Here is a 25,832-nt window from a genome sequence, read left to right as displayed (position 1 = left end):
CCTTTAAGTTTGCAAAAATCTACCCAATAACATCTCTCACTCTCTCCTTTTCTTAAAGAAAAAGAAGTAGGGGACCTTAAGTAATAGGATCCTTGCATGTGACACTCAACGATACATTTTATATATCTAGGCTCCATTGGCACATATGCTATTTCAATGTGTGCATTATTGAGTGTTAGGTAATAGGCACATATAATGTAGCAATTAACTTGCAACTCAAAATGTGGACATTTGATACTAACCATATCAATGGAAACATAATGGTGATTTGTTAATTTCTCAAAAAGTTGGATGTTGTTCTAGTAGCTCTGTAGATATAACTCATCAACATTTTTTCCTTTTTCATTAGGCGTGTGAATAGAGAGAAGATGCAAGTCAAAGAAGCAAACTTTGTGATGTTTGAAAGCATAAGGTATTTTGGTATATTTATTAATAGAATCAAGTCCATTATTAATTAGCGTTTTCCCTTTTCCCTCAAATTATGGTTCTTTGTCATATAAGGGAAGGGGGAGGGGTTAATAATGGAATCGCAAGGGTCTTGTCGGAGAGATCTAAAACACCTATGGGGTATCCGATAGCTATAAACTCATCGTTTTCATTCCGTTTCAAACATGGTCACTTTCTCCTTGCTCGTGGAGATGGGAATTGGTGGACAATGTTCTTAGCAGGGGTATATCCTATAGTTTTGCGAAAACGTAGGGTGGGGCAACATATATATACATATACATATACATATACATACATACATACATACACCCACTCACCCACTCACATACATATACATATATGTATGCATATAATATGCATGCATGCATATAGATAAATAGATAGATAAATAGATAGATACAGTGAGTTTGTCTCCGGCTAGATTGGTCCGAGAGCACAACGGAGATGAAAGAAGCATATTCATTTTCTCCCGGGATTATGATGTAGCTAAAGGCAACTTATTAATGCTTGTGCCATGTCTATATAAGTCCCCACCCCTGCCCCTGGGAAACACCAGGGGTAATCTCTGTAATTATAAAAGTCTCATCCTTTGTCTTCTTCTTTTCTTCCATTCCTCTTTCCGTTTGGGTTGGGTTGGTTTTGGGAGGGTTCCATTTTTCTCCATTTTTTGTGGATATGGCGATGGCAGACGACCTCGTCGCAGGGGTATTCTTGCAATTTGTGTAAACGCAGGGGTATGTCTGTGTATACACAGATATGGCGATCTTCTCTGTGCTAATTCTACATGCAACAACAACGTTATCATCACCATCTTCATCTTCGTCGTCATCTTCTTTTTCTTCTTCCCTATCTTCATCTCCACCACCACCACCACGAAGAAGATTGCTTCATCATCATGGACGAGACTTGCTCTTCTTTCTCCAGAAGAACAAAAATCGTATTGTTTCCACCGAGGAAACGAAGCTTCCTCGTCTTCATTCTTCTTCTTCTTCTTCTTTGCATTATTGTGTGAAACCTCTTCTTCCTTACCTGTGCTTTCGCTCTGGATCTTCTTTTCATTCAGAAGACATGGTTTTGGAAGATTCCATGACCGACGAATCGAAAGCTGCGGAAGAAAAGGATATCTTTTTACCTTCGCTTTGTATCAGTATTTTCTTCTTGCAATGGAGCTTCATATTAGAGACTCGACGTTCATTCATTACAAGTTTTCTTCAACACGTTTCTAGATGCCTTGTCCAGCACTTCACAACTCAACTGCCCCTGCATCAGGTTAGCGTCAAATGGCGATTTTGATATACATTTTTTGTTGAAGTATCAGAAATTGAGGTCAGATTAGCTCAAGACAAACGACTCATGATTTTATTTACATCTGCTCTTAAATTACGAAGAATTCATCTACCACAATGAACTCAAGTGGCTTCCATGGTGATTTCATGTACGTGGTTAAATTGTAAATAACCCAATTAGCACAAAGAACTCAGCGATTACATCAGAATAAGACATCAGATTAGGTTGATTTCATATAGGTAGCTTGATTTCATATAATTTGATAATTCCACTAGTGCAAAGACCACATGAGTTCATCTAAGTTGTTAACTCCACCAGCGCAAAGAATGCATGATTTCATTTGTTGTTAATCCTAAAGAGCTTAACTAGCTTTAAGGATGGTTTCAAATGTAGTTGACATACCTTTGTTGTTAATTCATAAGAGCTAAACGAAAGTGTCTGTAATATAACTCCAATTAGTTTAATGGTGGTATGCTTTGTAAGTTTGAATGGAAATCATATACATTTGTTGCTAAATGATAAAAGAAATCAACTTCCACTTTCATATGCATTTCTTGCCCATCACACAGTGAAATAATGAATAACTCAGCTGGAAATAGATATCAGATCAGCGTGGGGACATGAGTCAAGCTTTAATGTGTGGTTTCAAATACATTTGTTAAATCATAAAGGACTAGACACTAGTGTCAGGGATAGACATACATTTGTTGCTAATTATAAATTTTAAAGAACTCAACTGGAATATCAGAAATAGAGACAGGTTACTTATGGTGTTTGCATGCAATTTTTGTTGAATCATATCAGTTATCCAGAGAATACATTGAGCACAAAAAACCCAATGAGAGTGTTAGTGATAATGTTACCTTAATTATGATTTCATGTGTAATTTAAACATACCAGTCCTACAAAGAACTCGACAAGGGTATGAGAAATACCTCCAAATTGCCTTTTTATAAAACTCTTAAGAAACTTTCGAGAAAAACATTTTCCTGATCTTCATATGTTATGTAAACATACCAGTCCTAAAATGAACTCAACAAGGGTATGATAAATAAACTCCAAATTGCTTTTATAAAAAACTTCTAAGAAACTTTTGACAAAAACATTTTCCTGATCTTCATGGGTATATTCATGTGTATTAGCTCTTATTTCGGAAAACTGTTTGAGAATATGTAGCATTAAGTGAACCTACATACAAAAGGAAATGATTTAATATCTTTGGATAGGTGTAAGGTGGTTTGCAAGTATTCCAATTAGAGGCACAGAAGATACCTTTTAGATATTATTGTCGTGCTATATCCAGAATTAGGCATTGAGGCTAATATAGAGCCCCTTTCTCTAACAAAATTATAAATCCCTTTCTTAAAACGAATTAAGAAATACAATATAATTTTGTATTAGGTTGTGTTCTAGATGCAGTAGTCAATCCAAAGGCCTTTGTTCACATATTTTTCAGAGATTTAAATTTTTTTATTCCAGTTTTCTACTACCTAGGGAGAGAAGCCTTGTAATTGGCCTCAGAAAAGAATTCATATTTATTCCATGGAACATCTACTAATTTCGTTTTACATATTATAATGTAATACTACTGTCATTGTAACCAACATCTAATGTTCTTTTACTGATTTCCTATAGAAGATTCTATAAATATCATAAAAGTTTATCAAGTGCTAATGCCTTGCGTTCTAATTTGCAGATTGTAGTAGGGGTGAGACCAAACACATTTGCAAGAAGGGTGGCTTTAGTAATGCCTTTCTTGGTTACTGCTAGCGCATTCTGTAATAACAAATCAAAGGCTGTGCAAGCTGAAGACTTAAGTAATCCAGACAAATCATTTTTTCAAAAACTTGGTCTTGGAGACCAAGATATTTATTATCCTAGGTATGGTCTGCCGTCTTTTTGTAAACTTGTGTCTTATGCATATTATAGAGTATGCAGACAATGTTGGAAACGAGCACAATAGGTTAGAGATAGATGCGATATATGGATAATTTATTGAGAATAAACCAGTTGACAAGTATACTGAGGTTGTAGGAGTATTTCAAATGATGATAATTGTGAATAAACCAGATACACATATGAACTGAGGATGAAGATGATTGTCTGGATTTAGATGCAAAGCATAGGAAAGGATGGATAGAGCCAGATGTTCTGACTTTCTGAAAACAAATGCCTCCATTGAAAATGATGTTTTATAACAGAATTTGGAAACAGATAGAATGCAGTTTCTCGACACTATGCATGCTCTATTTTAGCTAACTTAGAACTTCGGTGTTCGCCTGACATTTCAATATGAGAGGTAGATAATTCCTGGAGGTGTATGATATGGCTGGCTATATAAGGCACTTGTTGCTCTGAACACACATCCAGGCTTATCCCTGTGCTAATAGTATTGAATATGCAAGTCTTACCAAGTGCATAACAGATAACATTTTAGTGAACTAAAATTTCTGCATGTAAAATAAAGAAATCGACAGTTCAAACGAGGTGTGTAAAACGTGTTTTTATTTTCTGTATAGCTTCTATGTGAAAATTTGTGCATAAATTTGAATTGCAGAATCTTTGAGGGTTCATGGGTTTGTAATTCGACATTGATCGCTGTGGATACACCCCAGGTAAAATCTTGTTGGGTGCATTTTCCTACTGGTAATCTATTTTTTCATCGTTTTTACAGTGCTGATTCTTAACACAGGGTGAAGATAAGGCTGATAAGAAAAACATTGAGTTTTCTCGCAAGCAGTTAGGATACACTGTAAGTAGTTTCAGTATATGTAGTGAGGGAAAGAAACAAAGCTAGTTGTGACATAAATCATGTGTAATAAGTGAATCCAAATGAATATTATTGAAGTAGAACAAAACTAAGTCGTATGCTAGCTGTAGTGTCTACTAAGGAAACTTCAATTGATAGTAGTGAGAAGCCTTGTTAATAGAGAGTGGGTGGAAGAATCAGGTAAAGTGAAGAAACCTCACAAAGCTGCCTATTAAAGACCCACATTTTATTTCAACAAAGCAAATGACCACTGTTCTGGAATGACATCCTCCCCAGGATGTGAGCTGTGGGCTGTCTCCAAGATTATTGCCATACCGATAAGTAAACCACCTACATCAATGTTTTTAAGTATCTAGCTAGAGTCTAAAGTCCACTTAAGAGTCATAAGCACATGGACATTAATCCTAATAAATATGTGTTTGTGACTTCATTCAGCTAATTGTTGAGTTTGTACTCAAGAAAGAGCTGGTAAATTACATCTCCAATCTGAAAACCGATCTCCAGGAGAAGGCACTAGTGCATCCATTAATTAAGCTGATAAAGGAATTACAAACATAAAGATTAGATTACTAAAAAGAACTCATGTTTTTTATTTTCTGAAAGGAACAAAGTGATCATTTGTCCACATATCTCATAATACTTTGTATGGCTATTCATTTTAATGCAATGAGTATAATACATAGCGCATATTATTTCTACTACAATTGCCTTGTTAATACTCCTCATGCTATGACTCTGTGTGATGTGCTATTTGCATGTGAAATTCTGGGAAGAAATCAAGCAGCTAACATACAAAGCTCGTTTTATTCCGTTTGGAAACAAAATAATTGGTGATCGCCTTTTCACAACACTGGTATGACACCTTTTTCTTGTATAATAATCTTGTAAAACTTTTTGATGGTATACACATCAAATTTGGTGATCTTGTATGAAATAAGACGAAAGCCCATTTTGGCTGTATGGCATCTTTCCATGCTTCCTTTAGAGCGTTTCAAGCTCTGAGCATCTTCTCAAGTTGAAGAATCCAACACAAAGCATATTTTTCAAGCTATATGCATATGAACATCCTTTAAAACTTCAGACATTCGATTGCAAGTTTATCAATCACGAGTTTCGTGTTAATCTAGGCATATAGAAAGAAATATAGGATTTTTCAGAAATTGAAGAGATTGGGAGAAAAAAAGAAAGACAAATGGTGAAATGTTGCTGCGAGATTTGAGATTTTTGCAGCAAGTAAAATGAAGGTGAGAAAGGAGTTTTTATTAACATCCATAGGAACCCCCTTGAACCAATGAAATACAATGTTTGCATAAATTTGCCCACAAGGGAAAAGGAAAGAGTAAAAGCCAAACTAGAATGGATAAAATTATGTGGAAGCTATCACAAAATTATGAGGTTTCATGGAGAGAACTAATGTTATGAACTGCATTTGCTGCTGTGCAGAATGGTGATACTATGCACCACTAGCATAAGATTTGTTTCCCTCTAAGGCATGATAGTAATACTCTTGTAAAAATAAAGATAAAGCCATAATCACCACATAGTGTAGGCTTGAGTTGAGCACACTTTTCCTTGTGCCCGTCTCATACAATGCAACTGCAATCCAGATGTGGATTCATCAATTTACTTGAAGCTTTCTGGGCTCCAATAGTAGATTCCTTTCTTTCAAGTGGTGACCAAAGAGAAACAGATATTTGAGACAGGCATCAGACCTTCTGAAAGGTCTATCAATGCCAGAGTAGCAAGCAAAAGACCAATATTTGGAATAGGCTCATCTGCTGCGGACTGTGGAATCCTCTGTGTTGCCAAGATCATACCTTCTCTCCTAAATGGGCATGGCTTATACTGTGTATGTTCTTGACAGAACTGGCCACTCTTTAGGGCACCGATATGGGCAGGTCTGGCTTACATTCAAGAAGCTAATTTCATAAAAAACATTATTTGGGTTTAAAATCGGTCAGGTTGTTTGTTAATTGTTGACAAATGGCTATTGTAGCTTTCACCTTTATGGCTATGAAGGTAGAGCTTGAAAAGATGGGTCATAAAAATCAATAAAAAGGAAGCAATAAAGATAAAAGGAGAAGAAAGTGGGGCAGAATAATGAACAAGGAGAAGGAGGGAAAGTGAGAAATGTAGACTGGAAAACATCAGAGATATGGTTGTCTCAATTATGGATTGTAAAATAAGCAGGAAAAGAAAGGGCATCAATTATAATAAACAGGAAAATAATCTCATTTACTTGATTTGCAACTCCCCTTGGTAATATGCATTTTGCCTTTGGATTAAGTCTCTTGTTGAGTCTACTGTGGGGAAAGATGTTGTGGATCGTGGAATTTGGACTCCTGAGCAACCTGATCGACTTACCTTGATCTTACAAGGAGGACGCAAGGTATAAATATTTGGGTCATCTTGTAAATAATGATACTTTAGAATTTTCAGTTTGATGGAGGTCATCATTATTATTATTATCATCTGCCAATCTTGATAGGTACAAAATGTTGTGACAAAGCGCTCCGCATCCTTAACAGGGCCTGGGCAGTTTGAGACATCTGAATACTCTCAGCAGGTTTGTAAATTTTAACAAATAGTTTGTGTTCTTGGGTCACATAAAGGAAGTATACTTTCCTTTGCTTCTAGTTTGTTATACTGATTGGAATTCATGCTCTTGGAAGATCTTTGATAGTTCCAGGTTTGGAGGTCCTCCTACAATTAAGGTTAGGAAGAATTTTTTCTTTATTTGTCTTTATAGCTCTTTGTGAACAGAAACATATGCATAAGAAAAACCTTGTTCAGCCATATTTCTTGCAAGATGAATGACTGTCAAACAAGATGTTAAGGAGAAATTAATCAGCATCGATTGTGTTCTCTATTCAAGATTCAATCGCACTTTCCTGCCCTTGCATACATATCATTGTTTCTTTTTCAAATCTATATATTATTGTGCTCCAGGCAAGTCAGAACCGAACTCGTTATCGTTGGGATGCAGCTCTGGGAGAAGTGTCATATATTGAGGTCTCTTCTACTTCAAAGTTCTTATACGTACCTCTAGATTTCTGTTTGAATCATTTGGTTACTCACAAATATGTATGTATAATTGTGTTCCTTACTGATTGGCAGGCATTTCAGAGGGTGTCAATGTTTCCTGTTATCGAAGAAGGCCTCTCAAATTTTGACATTATGGGTATGGACAAGCCAATTGCTGTATATAAGTATATTGTACGATTCACACGGGAGGCAAATGTGTCATCTTCAACCTAATGATGTTTACAGTAATACATATATATACTGATCAAATATATATTATAAAAGGCGTTTTGAGATAGTAGAAGAAAGTGGAAATCCATTGTGTGACATCATGGAAATCATATATAGGAAAGTAAAAAGATGTTTCTGCTCACCAGTTGCACATGGTTTACTTTGTTTGTACTCTTTGCTCAAATCATATGGGGTGATAAGAGGCTCCTATTATCACCGTGGCTTCAAAGAGGTCCTATTCAATTCATGGTTTTGGTCTCATGGACATGAATGGTTTGTGCTTGGTGAGGTAAACATAAAGGGGGTGACTACATATAGGTCCCAAACGGTAATATTAGGTTACCATCATCACCATGTGTCCTTCACAACACATTCCTTCTTGTGCGTCATATTCAAGGATCACTAAGGGTTTATCAAATCTTAAATTTGAGATTTGAAACCAGATATAAGGGAGATCATAATAATGAGATTAGGGAATGAACTGATGAAATATTGTGTTATTTACAAGATAGAGTTGGCTTCAATTCGCCTTTTATAATGTTAAAGTCTTCACTTTATAAGATTTTAAAAGCATTGTTCAATGCCTCCAGCGAGGTCATTGGAAAAGTTGATCTATTAATGTCTCAAAAAGATGATAATGAACTTTGAAACCCTACAAAGATTACAACTCTTATGTTAATGAAAGTACTTGCAAGACTTGATTTTTGGTTTTTCCTTTCTCTTTACTCTAGAAAGCATTTGAGGAGTTGGTTTTGCTTGAATTTTTAAATGGGTGCTGTTGCATTGAGATTTCAGGTACTTCCTACACATATAGATTGAAGTGAAAATGTGGTATATGTGGGTTGATGTGACTTTAAAGAAAACAGATTGTGATGTAAAGAGAAATGTGGCATGTGAGATGATGACATAGACTTGTCTAAGAAACAAATGTCGTAAGACATTGTAGAGGGTAGACTTGCTATGATCAACAATGCTATAAATCCATTCATGTAGCTGTGAATTGTTCTTCTTTGTCATCATTGAGTCTAGACTAAGGCTAATAGTTATGTGTTATATGTGAATGTGTATTTAAAGAAAGTACTTGCAAGAGTTGAATTTTGGTTTTGCCTTTCTCTTTCCTCTATAAAGGGTTTGAGGAGTTGGTCTTGCTTGATTTTTTCAATGGGTGCCACTGCAATGAAATTTCACGTACTTTCTACACATATAGAGAAAGAAGTGAATTTGTTATATGTGTGTTAATGTGTTTTCAAAGAAAAAAATGATAGTGATACAAAGAGAAATGTGGCATGCGAGATGATGACATAATCTTGTATAAGAAATAAAGGTAGCAAGATTTTGTAGAGGGTAGACTTGTTATGATCAACAATGTTATAAATCCATTCGTGTAGCCATGAATTGTTCTTCTTTCTCATCATTGAGTCTGGACTAAGGCTAATGGTTATGTTCTATTTCCCTTTTGTTCGTATATTAGTGGCTCATGTTTTTTATTTCTTGTACTCATGTCTCTTCATGTACCCCACTTAGAAAATTTTAGCAGTTATATTATTTTCAAGGTACATTATTTTGGTGAGGAATGTGATGTAAATGTGCAATATAAGAGCAAACTTGGCATGTGTGGGAAATTTGCAACACATAATTGGATTTGACATCAAGTTTGGCCAAGCAAGTTGTTTAGAGTAGGCATTTTAACCAGTGTGTTGATTTGGAGGACAAATGATCCACCTTAGGATATGGTCCCTCTTTAGGGTTTGAGACACATTTTCTTGGGCAAGCAAATAGTTTCCAAGTGTTTCATTTTCTTGATTGAAAGTGGAATAAAATGTGGTTTGTTGTATAGGATGTTAAGACGTGTTGTTGAGGAAACTCCTAGAGAAATCTGGATGCCAATTGAGGATAGGCCACATAGCATGTGAATGAATGAATGAAGCATTGTCGGCGCAAAGGCCATGCGATTCGGGAAGTTATCACAATTCACCGCAATACCAGGCAAGCCTGCATCAGCCTTTTATCCAATAAATGTGTCCCTTCAAGAAGTCGGGAGTTGGTGCACATATTAGCTCTAGAATTACTACAGTTCTGAAAGTTGATAGGGCAGAAATTTGAATGACTCTTATAGAATCTCATGTTCCTTGGGAGGCAAAGCAAATTGAGATCCAATACCATTTCATGGAATAGCTCATTGCGAATGAGAAGATGAAGTTGTAGTATTTTCCAGTTGTGAGTTCTTTTTAAAAAGGTCTTGGTCTTTGAGTAGGTAAAGAAACTTGTGGAGAATTCAAGTGGAAGAATACTTGCAAAGCATATTGAGACAAATTTCTTGGTGTTTTATTTATATCTACTATAATCTCCCTCCCTCTCACATATTACTTGTAAACATGGTTTCCATGAGTGAGAGTTTGAGGATGAGGAATGTCTCACACTCTGATGTGAAGCACAAACCTCACACTACTATGATTTGGACACATCCACTTCCGTCTCCTAAGCATATACACACGATGTCCACTAAAGTACAAGTGCAATCCTAAGGAAAAGGCATAAGGTAGATATATGTTAATAGGTTCAAATCCATGCTTTACCATATCTTTGTTACACATTGTATGAATCCCACTTAACTCCCTATATATTTTCAAGTAGTTACCTTGATGAATGCACTTTCAAATCCTACTTATAACGTTTACTTTGCTAGATGCAACTAGGAATTGGTAATGGTTTGGTTTTGGCATTGTCTAAATCAAACCGGTTAACCGGTTTGGGAGTTTTCAAACTTTAACCAAATCGGCTCCTAGACCACTTTGGCCACACAGGTTAAGCTTAAACTAGTTCCAAAACTAGCTCAAACTAGTTAAGGAAGATCAAGCATGAATTCAACCGAATTGTCAAACTGTTCCACGGCTCATTTCAGGCTTGAGCCGAGCCATTGCCGGCTCCTATGTGCAACCACAAAAATGTAGGGGTAGAGCACATGAATTGTTTATAATAGAACTAAGTTATGGACTAAATTTTCTATCACTCGGGCTCTTTTCTCTCCATAAATCATTGCCCATAGTTGTGTCGATTGATCAAAGACAAGTTGTCAATTCTCATTTGGTACCATAATTTGTTATATGGTTGGGAATGTTACTTTGACATTTTGCAATAGTTGGAATAAATATTTTCTCTTACAAGCGTATGGTAAGTTATTGAAGTACACTTATTAGTTTAGCACATAATCTACTAATTTGTGTATTTAGTTTTAAATTATATTTTAAGTGTCTTCATTTGGACACATTCTTCCTATTTAGCCATGCTTATGAACTGAACTCCCAATTAACCAACTATGACATCCACACTGTTGTGACTAGATATGCATCAATATTATTATTTTTCGTCAAACTATCAATGTTATAATATCACATACAAAGATTTTATGGTATAGTTATACCCTTACCATTAATTATCACGTGATTAGGATCCCAACTTTATGAAGAACATAATGATAATGATAAAAAAGCAAGCATGCATATTGATGTGATCAACATGCTTCAATTATCTAATTTCACATGCCCAATGGTGGGAAATCAATACAATTCACTTACCATCTTCACATATACTAATTTAGATATTTGAACAAAGAGTGTTTCATTGATGAGATAAATAATTTATGGTATAAATGTTAGAATAGATTGAAAGAAATCAAAGCGAATCAACTCACCTACTTACATTCACTTCGACTTGAGATAGAACTGCTCAAGGCCACATTGGCTTGAGGTGAACATAGGTGGAGAATGCGGCTTGCTTCTCCTTTTTGTGATTGTGCTAATGTTAGAGAATAGACATCAACTTAAAGATTGATTTGTGGTTGGAATAACTATTCTTGGTAGGGGTTGCCAACAAACTATATGTGATGAGAACATTTAAATTTTTGTCAATAGATGTTCCTCATACTTGCCCTTTGATTTACTATGGTTCCTTGACTCTATCTTGAAGCATGGAGTATTTCTATTTTTTCTTTTTATGATGAATCTCTTGTTGCATGCAAACTCTAACTCGTTCCTATTCAAGATTGTCAAATCCCATTCGAATCCCCCACTTTTAGCTTCAAATTGAAACTCCAAGGATGACCGATGATATTTTTTATGAAAGGTTAACTCGAACAAATAGGATATGCATTCCTTTATAGGATTTGTGTCAAACAAGGAGAATAATTTTGATATGCTATTGGGAATCAATGAAGTGGGCTTGATATAGTGAATCAACTTCAACCATTCCATTGTTCAAAGAATGAAGCTAACCAATGTTGGAATATATGACATGTGTGTTTGCAAGAACCACACAGGATGCTCCTCCACATTGTTATTGAAGAATTGTATGAAAGAATATGAGAATTACTTAAGAATCGACTCCCTAAACCTAGACTACAAAGCATCTTTTGATATTCTTCACAACTAATTCACGAGATTGACGATATTAAGGAGTTTGCCAACGATTGTATTGGAAGACATTTTATGCTCAATGGATGAAATTTTGGCCTCTATCTTTCAGATAAACAATATAACGGGGAGGATCGGGAGAGGATTACACAAAAGAGAAGAGTTCTTCTCCTGAGTCGCTTAACATTCCCCGCCAAAGAGGAGGGAGAGCACATGCTTCCTCCCGCACAAATCGAATTCTACCGAAACCGATGTCTTTAGAAACATACTATTCCGGAGCTCAAAAGAAGAACATGTATTCTCGGGGGGGTGAGTAAAGAAGACGAAATGTGTTCTGAGTGGCGAGTTTTCATGGTATTATTATTTTTTCTTCCTTCCGAGGGTATGTAAAAGAGAGGAGCCTAGAGGAGCACTTCTTCTTCTTCTTCTTCTTCTTTTTCTAGTGTCCCAGAAAGGTATATATTTGTGTTTCTAGGGATGGGTTTAGGGCATTCCCTCTCTCATTCATCAAACATTTTTAGGGATAAGAATCTTAAAGAGCCCCTCCTCATAATAACAACAACAATAATATATCACTCCTTTTCCAAGTGTTTTTTTAACCCTTCTCTCTCTCTCTCTCTCTCACACACACACACACACACACACACACACACACACATACACATTTTAGTCAGATCGATAGAAAAGCAGAGTTAAATCCATCGCCATAGCTTATACCTCCCCCCTTCCCCCCCCCCCCCCTTCTGCCTCCTCTGTGTTTCTTCTTGTAATTTCTTTCATACATATGTATATATAGATACATACATACATACATTGAACAATCGAACGATTTCTTCCAGGAAAGCAAAAAAAAAGAAAAAAGAAAAAAGAAAAGAAAAGAAAACAGAGTGAACTCCAAAATAGTTTCCTTTCTCGGACATTCTCAACCAACAGGTCTTAAATTTTTTTTTCTTTTTTTCTTTTTCTATCTGAAAACATCGATGGTCTCTTCCTTTCTTATGATTGTTTATCTGTCTGACCTATTAAGCTGAGTATTTGTTTTCATTTCTTGTCTATTTGGTTCGATCTTCTATCATCTCCATATCTATGACGCTCTGCTTTACAAAGCTTTTATTACCATGTCTATGTTTGTGTGCTTTTTCAAGTCATTTTGAATTTGCTAACCATTTCGATAAAAATATTTTGCTTTTCCAAACCATTTTCATTCAACTGTGGATGTTTTTCTTTCTAACTATCTGATCAAGTAGGTAAGTTTGAAACCATTTGATTAGAGTTTGTGTTGTATCCACAGGAAATTGTAGATGAGAAAGATCTACGCTCATTTTCTTATTGAAGAGAGTTCTTCTTACTGACCAGAACAGAGTAAAAATGGACATATGAGCAGAAAGTAATGAGCCTAATCAGGGCCTGTTTAGACCCGTGAAGAAGAATTGAAACTCTTGATGGGTTTTGCCTAGATTTGCGCAGAAGACTGCAAACACCTTACGTGGGTCTGGTTAGATTTTGAGAGAGAAACAAGAAACTCTAATTAGGGTGTTATATTTTAATTTGGGCAGGAATCTGGGAAAGAACCACTCAATGGGTTCTACATGGATTTGAGCAGAAAGTGAAATTTAAACGTGCTCTTCTAAGTTCTGTTCAGAAGGCTTGGAAAAACCCTTATTAGGGTTTTATTCAGATTTGGGAAAAAAACTGGAAGAGAATCCCAGATGGATTTCACTACTTGGATTTGTTCAGAGGGTTAGTGGGAATGCTGAAATGGTTTGTACCACTCAGAGTCTTCCAATAGACAGGAAAGAACCTGCCTGTTAGGCAGGAATGAAGAACGCCAATTAAGGTTTTTGCTCATATTTTAACAGAGTTATGCCTAGCTTTGGGAAGAAACAGAAAAAACACTAACTCGGATTCCACATAGATTAGTGTGGCAGAGTACCAACCCCTAGATAGGTTCTACATAGATTTTGTGACAAATTGGGAACTCTAATTGCCACCCTACTTAAGTAGACAGGTCAAGTTATTGTATTCATGGAATAGCTGAAGGATATAAGGAATCCTGCTTACATTTGTGAACAAAAATAGCAAATGCTGTCTATGTTCCACCTACAATGACACTACAAGCTATCAAAGTGTACAAGCTGGTGCGGTGAAAAAGCTGAAGAATTCAAATAATCTCAGCTTCAAATAGAGCGAGAGTTTAAGAGATAAGTTCGTGATTAAAATAGGAACTATGGTCCCTGGTGCCAGTGGAGATGAAGTGGTGCTTGCACCTCCTGAAAATGGTCAATCAATGCAACCTCTTGAATGGAAATTCTCGCAAGTCTTTGGTGAACGATCTGCTGGTGAGGAGGTTCAAGATGGTATGTAAATATTTTTTATTTGCATTTTCTATGTTAAAATTTTGCAATGGATCAAACCTTCTGTTAAATGTTACATGAATAATGATGCTCTTAAGCTTCATAAACACCATGGGTAGGAAATATTTTGCTGCATTAATCCATATTCTGAAGGTGCAGTTAGAAAGTTGGGTTGCATTTATCATTTACGGTAACCTTGGCTAAGAACACTGTGCTGGTGCTGTATTAATAGTCATATTTGAAAGATTCATGGTCAGCATGGGCAGGAAGATTGGGTTGCATTTATCATAGAGATATTAAAAATGACATATGGGATCTCTAGGTATTTGCATCATGGGATCTGGTAATTGTTGTGATGTGCTTGATGTTTGTGGATTGATATTTTACAAAAGTTGATCAAGTGTTTGCTGGACATATGAGCTTGCATGTCCCATGAAGAATGTCAATATACTCAAGAAGATTCCAGAACTCGGATATGTTTGTTAACAAAAATACAATGTACCAATAACTTCACCTACTTCTAGTCAAACAGAAGCATTTTGAACTATAATCCTCATAGAATGTGAATGCATTTATAAGGTTCTCATTTTGAACCATTAATTAAAAATACTCCTGAGCTAGATATAGAATACCTTTTTCATGTCATTGCAACTAAAAACATATGCACTAGTGAAACTTGATTCATACAATCTTCGATAATTGATGGGATATGCGTGTAGCTTGAAGCTACATGCCCAAAAATATGTCCAGGGCAATTGGCAGTCCAGATCCTACAGCATACATGGATGTGAACCATGAAAAGTGTTTTTTAAATTCTGTCATCTAGATTGAAAATAGAGTTACCACTATTGAGAGATTAAACGGCTCAGGCTAGACAGAGAATATTATGTAGGTATCGTTGCTTTATTTGTTTATTGGCAAGGTCTTATCCCATGGATATTTCATCTGTGACTACACTGAAGCTTCCTATAATCGACTTGATTCAATGGTGGTTCAGGCATGCATGTTTTGCAATGTCTAAACTTTAATATTCTCTATAAATGTATCAAAGTCTGTTGATGTCTGGATTTCACTTATGGCCTCTCTGCTTCTAAATTACTTTTGTTATTGAGGATGGTGTACAATTCCCCCATGTTGTGTTATGGCTGGAGATGACTTGCTCCGTGTTGCAACGTTGGGACAGCATTCGTCTAAGCTTAGCCATAAACCTTCATGAATATTGGCTTGCATTTCAAACTTACATCTTAGCATCGTTAAAATATTGTGACAAGGAATGCATCTCTGGTTAATGTATAAAGGCCTTGAATTGTTTAGATGGATATTGGTTGACACTATTCATGGTTGTGCCATGTTGCAAGCATACTTTAACTAGCCATACTTGTACGTTTCGAAAATGCAATACCCGAATATAAGAATTCCTAATTCTTTGTGCTTGTATAAGGATCTGATGTTATTCTTCAATGCCTTTGCATGCTTCTTAGTTACTCATTCATAAATGTCATAATACTTTAGCAATAGGTTCATCTTATTCATTCCATCAGAAGCATGAATTTAATAGGAACACACAGTACTGTGTTGGAATATTACTTAACATTTGATAAGTGGATATACTTTGTCATTGCTAAAATCAACTGGTGTCTAATGCTTTCTTAATTGCAATTGAATGGGGTAAATTCGTTGTAGTGTATGCTGATTTATTTGACAGGCCGTATCAATAAATATGACAGCTCATAATGATATTTGTTTTTTGCAGTTGATATTATTTCTGCCATTGAGTTTGACAAATCTGGTGAGCATCTAGCAACAGGAGATAGAGGTGGTCGAGTGGTCCTTTTTGAAAGAACAGATGGAAAAGAGGTATATATAACCATGATTGTCTGTAGAAGGCAGGTTAAAACTTGTGGTAAATACTGAAGTGCCATACTGAATCCTGGAATATTATACAGCTTCGCTCTCGTAGGGAGTTGGAAAGAACGGATGTATCAACTTCAAGGCATCCTGAATACCGTTATAAGACTGAGTTTCAGAGTCATGAGCCTGAGGTCTGTTGAGGATTTGGTTCTCCCTTTCTCCGTTGGTTTCTTTTTGCTAATTCTATTTCTAATTGATTGAGAACCCTAGTTTGATTAAGTTATAATGTGCATCATACTGTACGTCGCACACACCGTTTTGTTTTGTTTTTTTCTCTATAATACTGTACGATAAATGATGTGAAGTTTTTGATATGATTTTTTCAGTTTGACTACTTGAAGAGTTTGGAGATTGAAGAGAAGATAAATAAGATAAGGTGGTGTGAGACTGCAAATAATTCTCTCTTTCTGCTTTCAACAAATGACAAAACAGTTAAACTGTGGAAGGTGAGGTTTGTGTTTGGGCATTGAATATATTTCTTTCCAATCCTAGTTCCTTGTAAAATTTGTGAAACTGTACAATAATTGCATCAGTAAAAGCTTTGTTACTGCTTAACGGTTTTCCTCCCATTCAGGCTTCCGAGAAGAAGATAAAGAAAGTAACTGAAATGAATGTATCGAGCTCTTCTCAAATATGCAATGGAAATTTTCCAGGAAGAAATGTTCTCTCTTATAAGTCCACAGGGTCATGTGCAGAAAATGGAACCTCAGGAGTAGATCATGAATATGTATTTCCACCAAATGGTATCACATCACTTCACTTGCCCACGGTAGTCGTGCTCTCTCTATGGCTCTTTTATTTTCTATTTAGCATTTTAAGATTGTCATGCATTGATGTGTGAAAAGGTATGTACTGATGTTGAATTCACTGGATTTTCTGACTGTAATTGCAGGTTTCTAGTAGTGAGGTAACACATGTAGCACGATGTAGAAGGGTCTATACACATGCTCATGATTATCATATCAATTCTATTTCAACTAACAGGTAATGTTAGAGAAAGGGTGTAGTTGGTCACTCATTGTTTTGGTTCTTGCATGTTTTTAAATAATATTCTCATATACAAATAAGAATAGTAAAACATTATGTGTTTCTGCTGGGTCTCAAACAATTTTGAACAATTGTAAAGTTGAACAATATTGTGCTGCCAACGATTTGTGTAGAAAATCGTTATGGTCATTTCCAAATTTGAATGTTAATGTTAAATCAGTTATGTTTTGTGTTTTTTGATGACTGTTTGCTAAAGCATATGTTTTTTATTCTCAATGGTTATTAAACGTTGCTAGTGTATCAATGATCTAAGCACAGAGACACCCTTCATTTGAGATTTGACCTTGGATTTATACTCCCATATTAAAGTCTCTTTGGGAATAGAGATATAACTTCACTGCATTTTGGAATTCTGCAATCAGATATAAAAAATGTGTTTCACAACAGGCATAACATGGAAGAAAAACCCCAAACTCTGCAAGAAACAGGCAATTGATTTATTTTTATTCTGTTTAATAGCTATTAAAAAAACAAAAAACAGTTTACCAAAAAGGTGAAAAACCAAACTATTGCTTTTCCTGGTTGGCCAGCAATCAAATAATCCAACATCAATTATCTCTGACTGAAATTTGGCTCCATTTCTCTCTTATGCTTTGCACTGCATTGTCCTTTTCATTCTGAGTTTCTGAGCTCTCCTCTTTTCTCTCTTATTAAATTTCTGCAGAATCAGAAATCTCTGTTGCTGAGATTTCTGTGCTGACCCTTCTCTCCAAATTTCATTCATCTGTTACTATTTCTTGCATATTTCTTCCACATTTTGATTCCCATAGAATCCTCCTTCTCAGAATTTCCTTCATTTCGTTTCTTCCCTCACACTGTCTTTTTTCTCTCTACTTTTTATTTTCCCTCTATTTCTCTGAGCTCCAATGAGAGGTTTTGATCTCAATATTAGAGAAGATAGTGCGTTAATATTAAGTACACATTGGGTGGGAGGTGTCACATGGTTGTTATTCTTGTGAGCGATTAGTTACGTGGTTATACATAGGATCAAGTTAGTTTACTTGTTTAGTATTCTATTATGCGTAAACAATCTACATGCTTTGACAGCTTTTGTGGAATAAGTATGTTGATGAGACCTAGGGCCTGGTCAAACATGCATTCATATGTGGACAAATGTCAGAAGTGTCACATGTGTCATCCTGGGATAATACAGCTACATTTGAAGTCGGTGGGTGTAAACCAACTGATTGACAAATTTTAATGTATGCATGAATTTCAAGGATGTTTACATTAATAATTAGGAGGCATGTGTAAGGTAGTAAAACTTTTATACCATATTCTAGCTCATGCAAGGAAAGCTTATATTTTTGGACTTCTAGAATGGAATAAATAAATTTGGGAACTCTGCGAAGGAGAAAAAGGATTCATCAAGAATCACCTTCCTCCATCATGTATATCTAAAATGACAGATTGAGGTGTCTGGTGATTGTTATTTGATTTTTTAAACTAGGGTTTCTGGTTTTCAGATTTCACAAATGCTTTTTGTGCAAATGCCAATATAATAAATTGTTAAAAACCTCCCAAGATTCACTGCGGTTTTGATATTAGGGTTTCCAGCAACTAGACAGGTCTATTGGTGAAATACTGCATGCTTACGTTTCTTGGGATTTGTGTTGTGGACTGAAAAATGCTTATTGTAATGTTTGATTTTAAATGGAATAATGTTTGATCTTTGGGTCAAATCTGTGTATTGCATCAAATCCTCTAGACTCCTACATTCTTCGTTGAAAATGATTTTTGAGTTAAAGTTAAATATGGGTAAAAGATATCAATCATTGTCCTTGAAGATTTAGCATTGTTATGTGCAATGGTAATATAGATTATCTTGTGATTTTGCAAACTATCATAGTATGTGTTATGCTGAAGTTATACCTGCATCATAATACAGAAATTAACATCTATCGTAGCCAGAACTGTTTAAAACTATATATGATGGTGAATGCTATGGTAACAGTGATGGAGAAACCTACATATCAGCTGATGATTTGCGAATAAACCTTTGGAACTTGGAGGTTAGTGATCAGAGTTTCAACATAGTGGACATCAAACCTGCGAATATGGAAGACTTAACTGGTATGGTTCTCCTGGAACTTTGTTTTATACTGATGCAATTTACGACTAGTACAGTATGAACCCCTGCTGCCTTTGCATTCCAAGTAGTCATTCTTATTTCACATCGGCAATTCAAAATGGAAGTTCATTACTAGAGGCGTCATGCTTCCCTAAGTCCTACATTCATTCAATGCATTGTTATTAAAATAAGACTGAGGCTAACATTTCTTGATTCTTTTCTTAACCTCAGGACAGTTCTAACTCTTGACTCTAAAATTTAGGCTGAGTTTCATGTTAATTTGATGGCTGCACATCATATTGGGTTATAATGAAGAATTTCTGTATTGGCCAAAGATGCAGACCAAGAAAAGTCAACAGTCACAATGTCCTGCAATTTCTCATCCACACAAAATGAAAAACAAAAGTATCTTTCGGAAACTGAAGTTACAGTTGTTATGTCAGACAATACAGATGTCCGCTGAAACTTAAATATAGCATTAATATTAAAAACTGCAGGAAATGTATTGGCATATAAAGTATATTAAGGTTGTACGAGGAACATTATGATAAGAAATGCAGATAAAGCTCATGATAGGAGTTACGTATAATAAAGGAGCTACCAAGTAACTGATGCTTTCGTATCTGTACCCTGTCATGGTGTAGAAATCTCATCAATATGTAAGCCAAAAAGGACCAGTTGGATATAATAGAGGAAAAGAACCTGCACTGACACTTGTCCTATGTTTGTATAAAAATCTTAGTGAACTTGCAAGTCCTACAATTTGAGGAATGTGTTTAACGCCCTTGAAAAATACTCAAATCTATAATTAATACTTCTCCAGGCTCGAATATGCTCTTGCTTCTACTGATAGGTTTGAGAGTAAATATGTGATCCTTAATTATAGGAGTGACTATAATGTGTTAAGGTTTCCTGATGGAGGTAGTGAGAACCATTATCGTGTTAATAGCGTCTCTTCTACACCGAGGTATTATCTCACCCATAACAATGCGATGATCATGGTCCTCAGTTTCTCTGCATATATTTCAAGGGGAGCAGTACATTGATTACAAAATAAACTCTACATGCATTATATCGGAGGACTCTTTCTGATCCTATCACCAGGTATTGAGCCATATGAATGTTTATAAAGATTTAGAATATCAATCATAGCCTGAAATGATTGGTATGATAATATCATTGACAAGTGCAAGATAAACGAACTTGGCCGAGATATGACCAATCACAATGCAATTATACTTTTCCAGAGAAAAGTGATATCTCGATACTTGGTACTAGTATTTGGATAGTTATGCAATTTGTGGAATGGGCTACAACCATAGATTGAGCCATGCGTAATATACGTGGTATTCGACATCCGCAATATTCGCGATATTCGAGAATATAAATCGGCCCGAAGAATATTATAAAACCATTCATTTACATATACATGTACATACATAAATATATGATATATACATATACATACATACATACATACATGATACATATATGATATATACATATACATATACACACACATATATGATATATACGTATACATACATAAATATATGATATATACATATACACACATACGTATACACACACATATATCACTCATATATGTATATACACACATACATCAATAATTAATTAACTCACTAATATAATAATTAATTGATTCACTATACAGTAATTAATTTACTAATACATATCTTAATTCATCAAAAAATTAATTAATTAATTAAAAAATATTAGTTAATTAATTATTAATTAATTAATTAGTGCTTCTGCTAAACTTAGCTAATATAATAATTAATTGATTCACTATACAGTAATTAATTTACTAATACATATCTTAATTCATCAAAAAATTAATTAATTAATTAAAAAATATTAGTTAATTAATTAATAATTAATTAATTAGGGCTTCTGCTAAACTTAGCTAAACTTAGGGTTTCAATGAAAGTCTGAGTTTGCAGCAGAGAACAAGATGTAGGATTAGAATAGAGCATGAGAGGGAGTCAAGGACGCGGGCTGAAAAGAAAGAAAACTGTTGAAACTAGGATTATGATAGAAATTAGGGTTTTTAGCCGAAACCCTAATTTCTTGGCCGAGAACAAGATGCCGAGGGAAGCGAGGGCAACACGCAGAAGGAGTAGGGTGAGGCTTCCTCGCTCGCTGCCGTTCACTCGCTCACAGGGAAAAAATAGTTTTTTATTTTTTATAAAAAATTCAAAAAAGAAAAGAAAACAAATATATTTACATGCATTCGTATTCCTATTCGTATGAATTCGTGGGGCAGGACCCACGAATGCGAATATGTCAATCTATGGCTACAACTATCTACTCCAGTAATTCTTTATGGATTTGCATATGCAACATCTCTTAGGCATCTTTGTGCATTTATCACTGACCGTTAGGCATTACATCGTCATGGCTTCTTATGAGTGCTTACATTTGGTATCAGTTCAACAAGTTAAACTGAGTATTTCTTCTGCTGTATCTTATATTTCAGCTACTCAAGTGTAAGATTTATAACTTTTCTCTTATGGTTACTTTTGGCAGAGGTAATTACATCAGCTGAGTTTCATCCTATCCATTGTAACACCCTAGCCTATAGCAGTTCCAAAGGCACTGTTCGCCTTGTGGACATGAGGCAGTCTGCCTTGTGTGATAGACATACGAAGCTGTAAGTATATATTTATTGGGGGTTCTATTTAGGTTAATTGAATGTCTTTTCCTAATTTCTAACATACAATCTTCTCAGTTTTGAGGAGCAGGAAATCCCTGGATCAAGGTCATTCTTTACAGAGATTATAGCTTCTATCTCGGATCTTAAATTTGCTAGGAATGGCCGCTACATGCTTAGCAGAGACTACATGACAATTAAGGTTTCTATCTCTCTTAGGACTCTGTGAAATTAAAAATTCTATTCTATTTAAAAACAAAGTGCAGAATTCTCAATGAGCTTCCCATATTGAAGGTTTGTTCCTTCTGGCGTTGTCTTTCAGTTACAGAATGTTTGATCAATTTGTATATTTATCTCTTTACATTGCAGTTCTGGGATGTAAACATGGAGTCAGCACCTGTTGCAACTTTTAAAGTCCATGAATATTTACGTCCCAAGGTATGTAACTGATGATACTGCAGCCTTTGAGTGTACATAGCGCGAGATTTCTGTTTTAATTTCCAAATGTTAGTTTAATCTAATTATACTGTCTGCATTTGAGTGTACACAGAAAGAATAGACATTGGCAGAATTGTGGAATGTCTGCACATAATTATACTGTCCTAACTCAATCCAATGTATATGGAGAGAGGGAAGGGTATAGATCAGATCATCATGTCTTATTAAAAAATAAAACAAAAACATGATGAAAAAGTCTTGCAGCTAAAGCTATACCAAGAGAGAAGACGAAATAACACTTAGCATTCTACCTAATCAAGATTGAACCATTGTACGCTCATTTCTCTTATTCCTTTTTTGAATGGCAACTACTAGATAGGAAACTTGGAAAACTTTATATATCTTGTTCTACTGGATATTTTTTATTAATATTGGTGTAACTTGGGAAGTTATAAAACTAGCTGTGTAGGTGCTTCCCTCGCTTTGGAGACATTTCCATTCTGGATCGACCTATGCCAGAGATCTTTCAAAGACAAAAGCTACAATATACCTAACTTGAGAATCTCACATGTGCCAAAAACCAGATTCCCTCGTTTCTTCTCTTTTCATCTTATTTATTTTATTTTGATTTGTTCTCAAAGACGAGACATTTTGGCCTCTTAAAAGACGTTAATATATCTTTCTTTCTTTCTCCATAATATAAATAAAGGATGACATTATCAAGCAAAATAGAAATGTCCAAGATCTAGTGTTAGGTGTCTAGTTATGCAGCAGAAAATTTGAATCCGGCCTCATCTATAAGGCCTAATTTTCTCCTTTCTCTTCGTCATAATAGGATTGACACATGAGATCAATAGGATACAGATTGATGTATTGATGGAAAAGTGGTCATTGATGCACAATATGAACATGTTGAATAAATTTGAACTTACAAAGACTGTTTCTGGCTGTGACAAAAGTTGTTCCTTCAAGAACCTACAATGATACTGACCTTACTATTTTCTTGCAGTTGTGTGATCTGTATGAAAATGATTCAATCTTTGATAAGTTCGAATGCTGCTTGAGTGGAGATGGTGCAAGGGCAGCCACAGGCTCATACAGGTGGATATGATAATATATCACTCTGTTATGTAAGAACTGGTTCGTGAAAGGTTAATGAGATGAATGTTTATATGTTTGTGGTGGTTAATAGTAATCTGTTTAGAGTCTTTGGTACTACACCTGGAAGTGAGGAGGCTTCAACATTGGAAGCTAGCCGATCTCCAAACAGGTACAGAATCCATATATCTTGATTAATATCTATTTATTTTGGTGGAAGAAATTTTCATTACCTTACTCAAATCTTGGGTGATAATTTGTCAAGGCGGCCCGTACAAAACATGTCTCCTAGTAGTGGGAGAAGTCTACCAAGTTTCACTCGCCGCGGTATTAGGAGAGGTCTATCTAATGTTTTATTATATCTTGCTTTTAAATCTGTTTTATCTTCGTTAGTATTATGTGGGTCATTGTCAAAACCTTTCATGCACTTGCCATATTCAGGAACCGATATTTCTGGAGTTGACTTGAATGGGGGCTACAGTTTTCAAGCAAAGCTATTGCATCTTGCTTGGCATCCTACTGCAGATCTTATTGCTTGTGCTGCATCAAACAGCCTGTATATGTATTATGCCTAAGCTGATTCCTTTGAAGTAAAATGGTTTCCTAATTTTTTTTCTTCTTTCTTTCTGATTTCCACTATTTGTGGTATCGAGCACTATTATGCGAAAAGGTTACACAAGTTTTAACTAGAGTTTGGGCTGATGTTAAAGACTGTATTTACTGATAGGAGTAAATGCAAAAAATCTCTGGCCAAACAAAATACTGGTCAAGAGTCTCTTTTGAGCTCATTTGTAGACCACCTATAATATTCCCTGTTGAGGTTGGGGGAAACAAATGCAATCTAGAGGAAGAAGTCCTGACCAACCGTGATTCTTTTACAGTTGTAAAACTTTGACACAGATTCTTTTGTTCCATCTGTTTGCAAACTGTGTGGAGGCTTTGTTAATGACACACCTACGGATGAACCTTCTCAATGGTATCATGATCATTAAGGAAGTTCTTGCCTACTTGTATACCAGCATGGATGCAGTATATTCACTTCATGCATGCCCCTTTTTATAGTGGCAAAAAGTATCAAGTTGAATTTGTAAACAGATTATAATGCCTCTGCTTCAAATTGTTCGCAGAATATACTGCATTTTATAATGCCCTATCTGCTTACATTTTATAAGGGAAACCTTTCAAGCATAATAGATAGATCCCTAGATAGTAGTTAGGCAGGAAAGTTTTGTCAAAATAAGTCAGTTTGGCAAGTTAAATTTATTTAACTCGGCGCAAATACTTGTTGCAGGAGTAAAAACAACTTAACATTTCAAAATTTCATGATCTTGTGCTTCATTCAGAACCCCATCTGCTTTCTTTCTGTGGAAGTTATGTTTTGTATTAATCTATACAAGCATGTAGCATTCTTGTCATGCTGGGTTTGATTATATCAAATTTCGTGTACAAATCTCTGTTTATGGTTTTGAAAACATATTTGATATGTAATCTTGTTCGGAGGATTTATTTCGGTATGCAATTCTTATTAAACATTGTCCTCTTTGATGTGTGCATGGAATGTATGCTTATATTTAATACGGGTGAAAGACCTACTGAATATTTTGTTGACATATCACCAGAGCTGCATTTGTGCATAGTATAATGGAGGTTGCTATATTTAAAACACAGGTTAAGGCAACTTGTGTGTTTATAATAATAGAGGTTAATATATATATACTTAATGCACCTGTATCATAATGGAGGTTAATAATGCAAATTTGTAGTTCTACTCTGTTGAAAGTCATGATTATTTTATATTGCAAATCTGTTGAAAGTGATTAGGAAGGATTTGTATGCAATGTGCATGATCAGCCAGCAAGCCAGCATATGTACATATTCATCTCTACACTCATGGAGAATCTGATTTGTACCTTCTGCTTGAATCTTTAAAAGAGCAAAGCTAACGTAAAGGGTTTAGGTTTTTTTTGAAAGGAAAAGGTTTTCTGAAAGTTCCAAACCTATTAAGTTTAGCAAATTGCAAGTACACCAGTATGCCATTTGTGCTCGTTTGCACCTTGTGCCTAAATATTTA

At 35.4% G+C, this 25,832-nt stretch overlaps 2 protein-coding genes across 6 annotated transcripts; both read left to right on the top strand.

The window, feature by feature from the left end:
- The first annotated feature begins 1,078 nt into the window (after positions 1-1,078).
- On the top strand, positions 1,079-7,901 carry LOC147866707 (uncharacterized). 3 transcript variants are annotated; one of them, XM_087317167.1, is made up of 10 exons: positions 1,079-1,716; positions 3,431-3,615; positions 4,292-4,349; positions 4,427-4,486; positions 5,289-5,357; positions 6,792-6,893; positions 7,033-7,070; positions 7,177-7,218; positions 7,454-7,516; positions 7,622-7,901. In XM_087317167.1, exons 1-10 carry the CDS (start codon positions 1,204-1,206, stop codon positions 7,791-7,793), a joined length of 1,302 nt encoding a protein of 433 aa, XP_087173293.1. In that variant the 5' UTR covers positions 1,079-1,203; the 3' UTR covers positions 7,794-7,901. The 3 variants fall into 3 exon arrangements, with proteins under 3 accessions (XP_087173293.1, XP_087173294.1, XP_087173292.1); XM_087317166.1 differs by having other exon boundaries at positions 1,081-1,716; positions 6,993-7,070; XM_087317168.1 differs by lacking the exon at positions 4,427-4,486 and having other exon boundaries at positions 1,080-1,716; positions 6,993-7,070.
- Positions 7,902-12,814: 4,913 nt separating this feature from the next.
- On the top strand, positions 12,815-25,198 carry LOC147866706 (serine/threonine protein phosphatase 2A 55 kDa regulatory subunit B beta isoform-like). 3 transcript variants are annotated; one of them, XM_087317165.1, is made up of 15 exons: positions 12,815-13,101; positions 13,460-14,525; positions 16,276-16,379; positions 16,469-16,564; positions 16,760-16,879; positions 17,008-17,205; positions 17,326-17,417; positions 19,435-19,553; positions 22,102-22,225; positions 22,304-22,427; positions 22,595-22,663; positions 23,673-23,764; positions 23,856-23,933; positions 24,027-24,088; positions 24,203-25,198. In XM_087317165.1, exons 2-15 carry the CDS (start codon positions 14,396-14,398, stop codon positions 24,334-24,336), a joined length of 1,542 nt encoding a protein of 513 aa, XP_087173291.1. In that variant the 5' UTR covers positions 12,815-13,101; positions 13,460-14,395; the 3' UTR covers positions 24,337-25,198. The 3 variants fall into 3 exon arrangements, with proteins under 3 accessions (XP_087173291.1, XP_087173288.1, XP_087173289.1); XM_087317162.1 differs by having other exon boundaries at positions 12,820-13,101; positions 24,027-24,100; XM_087317163.1 differs by having other exon boundaries at positions 12,821-13,101; positions 17,008-17,202; positions 24,027-24,100.
- Positions 25,199-25,832: the final 634 nt, after the last annotated feature.

This window comes from Azolla caroliniana, unplaced genomic scaffold (genome assembly GCF_043228905.1).
Source record: "Azolla caroliniana isolate FFs.n. ecotype wild unplaced genomic scaffold, voAzoCaro1.0.p SCAF_3, whole genome shotgun sequence".
Taxonomy (NCBI): Eukaryota; Viridiplantae; Streptophyta; class Polypodiopsida; order Salviniales; family Salviniaceae; genus Azolla; species Azolla caroliniana.
The sequence above is the reverse complement of the archived record's forward strand: the minus strand, read 5'-3'. Positions and strand labels throughout refer to the sequence as shown.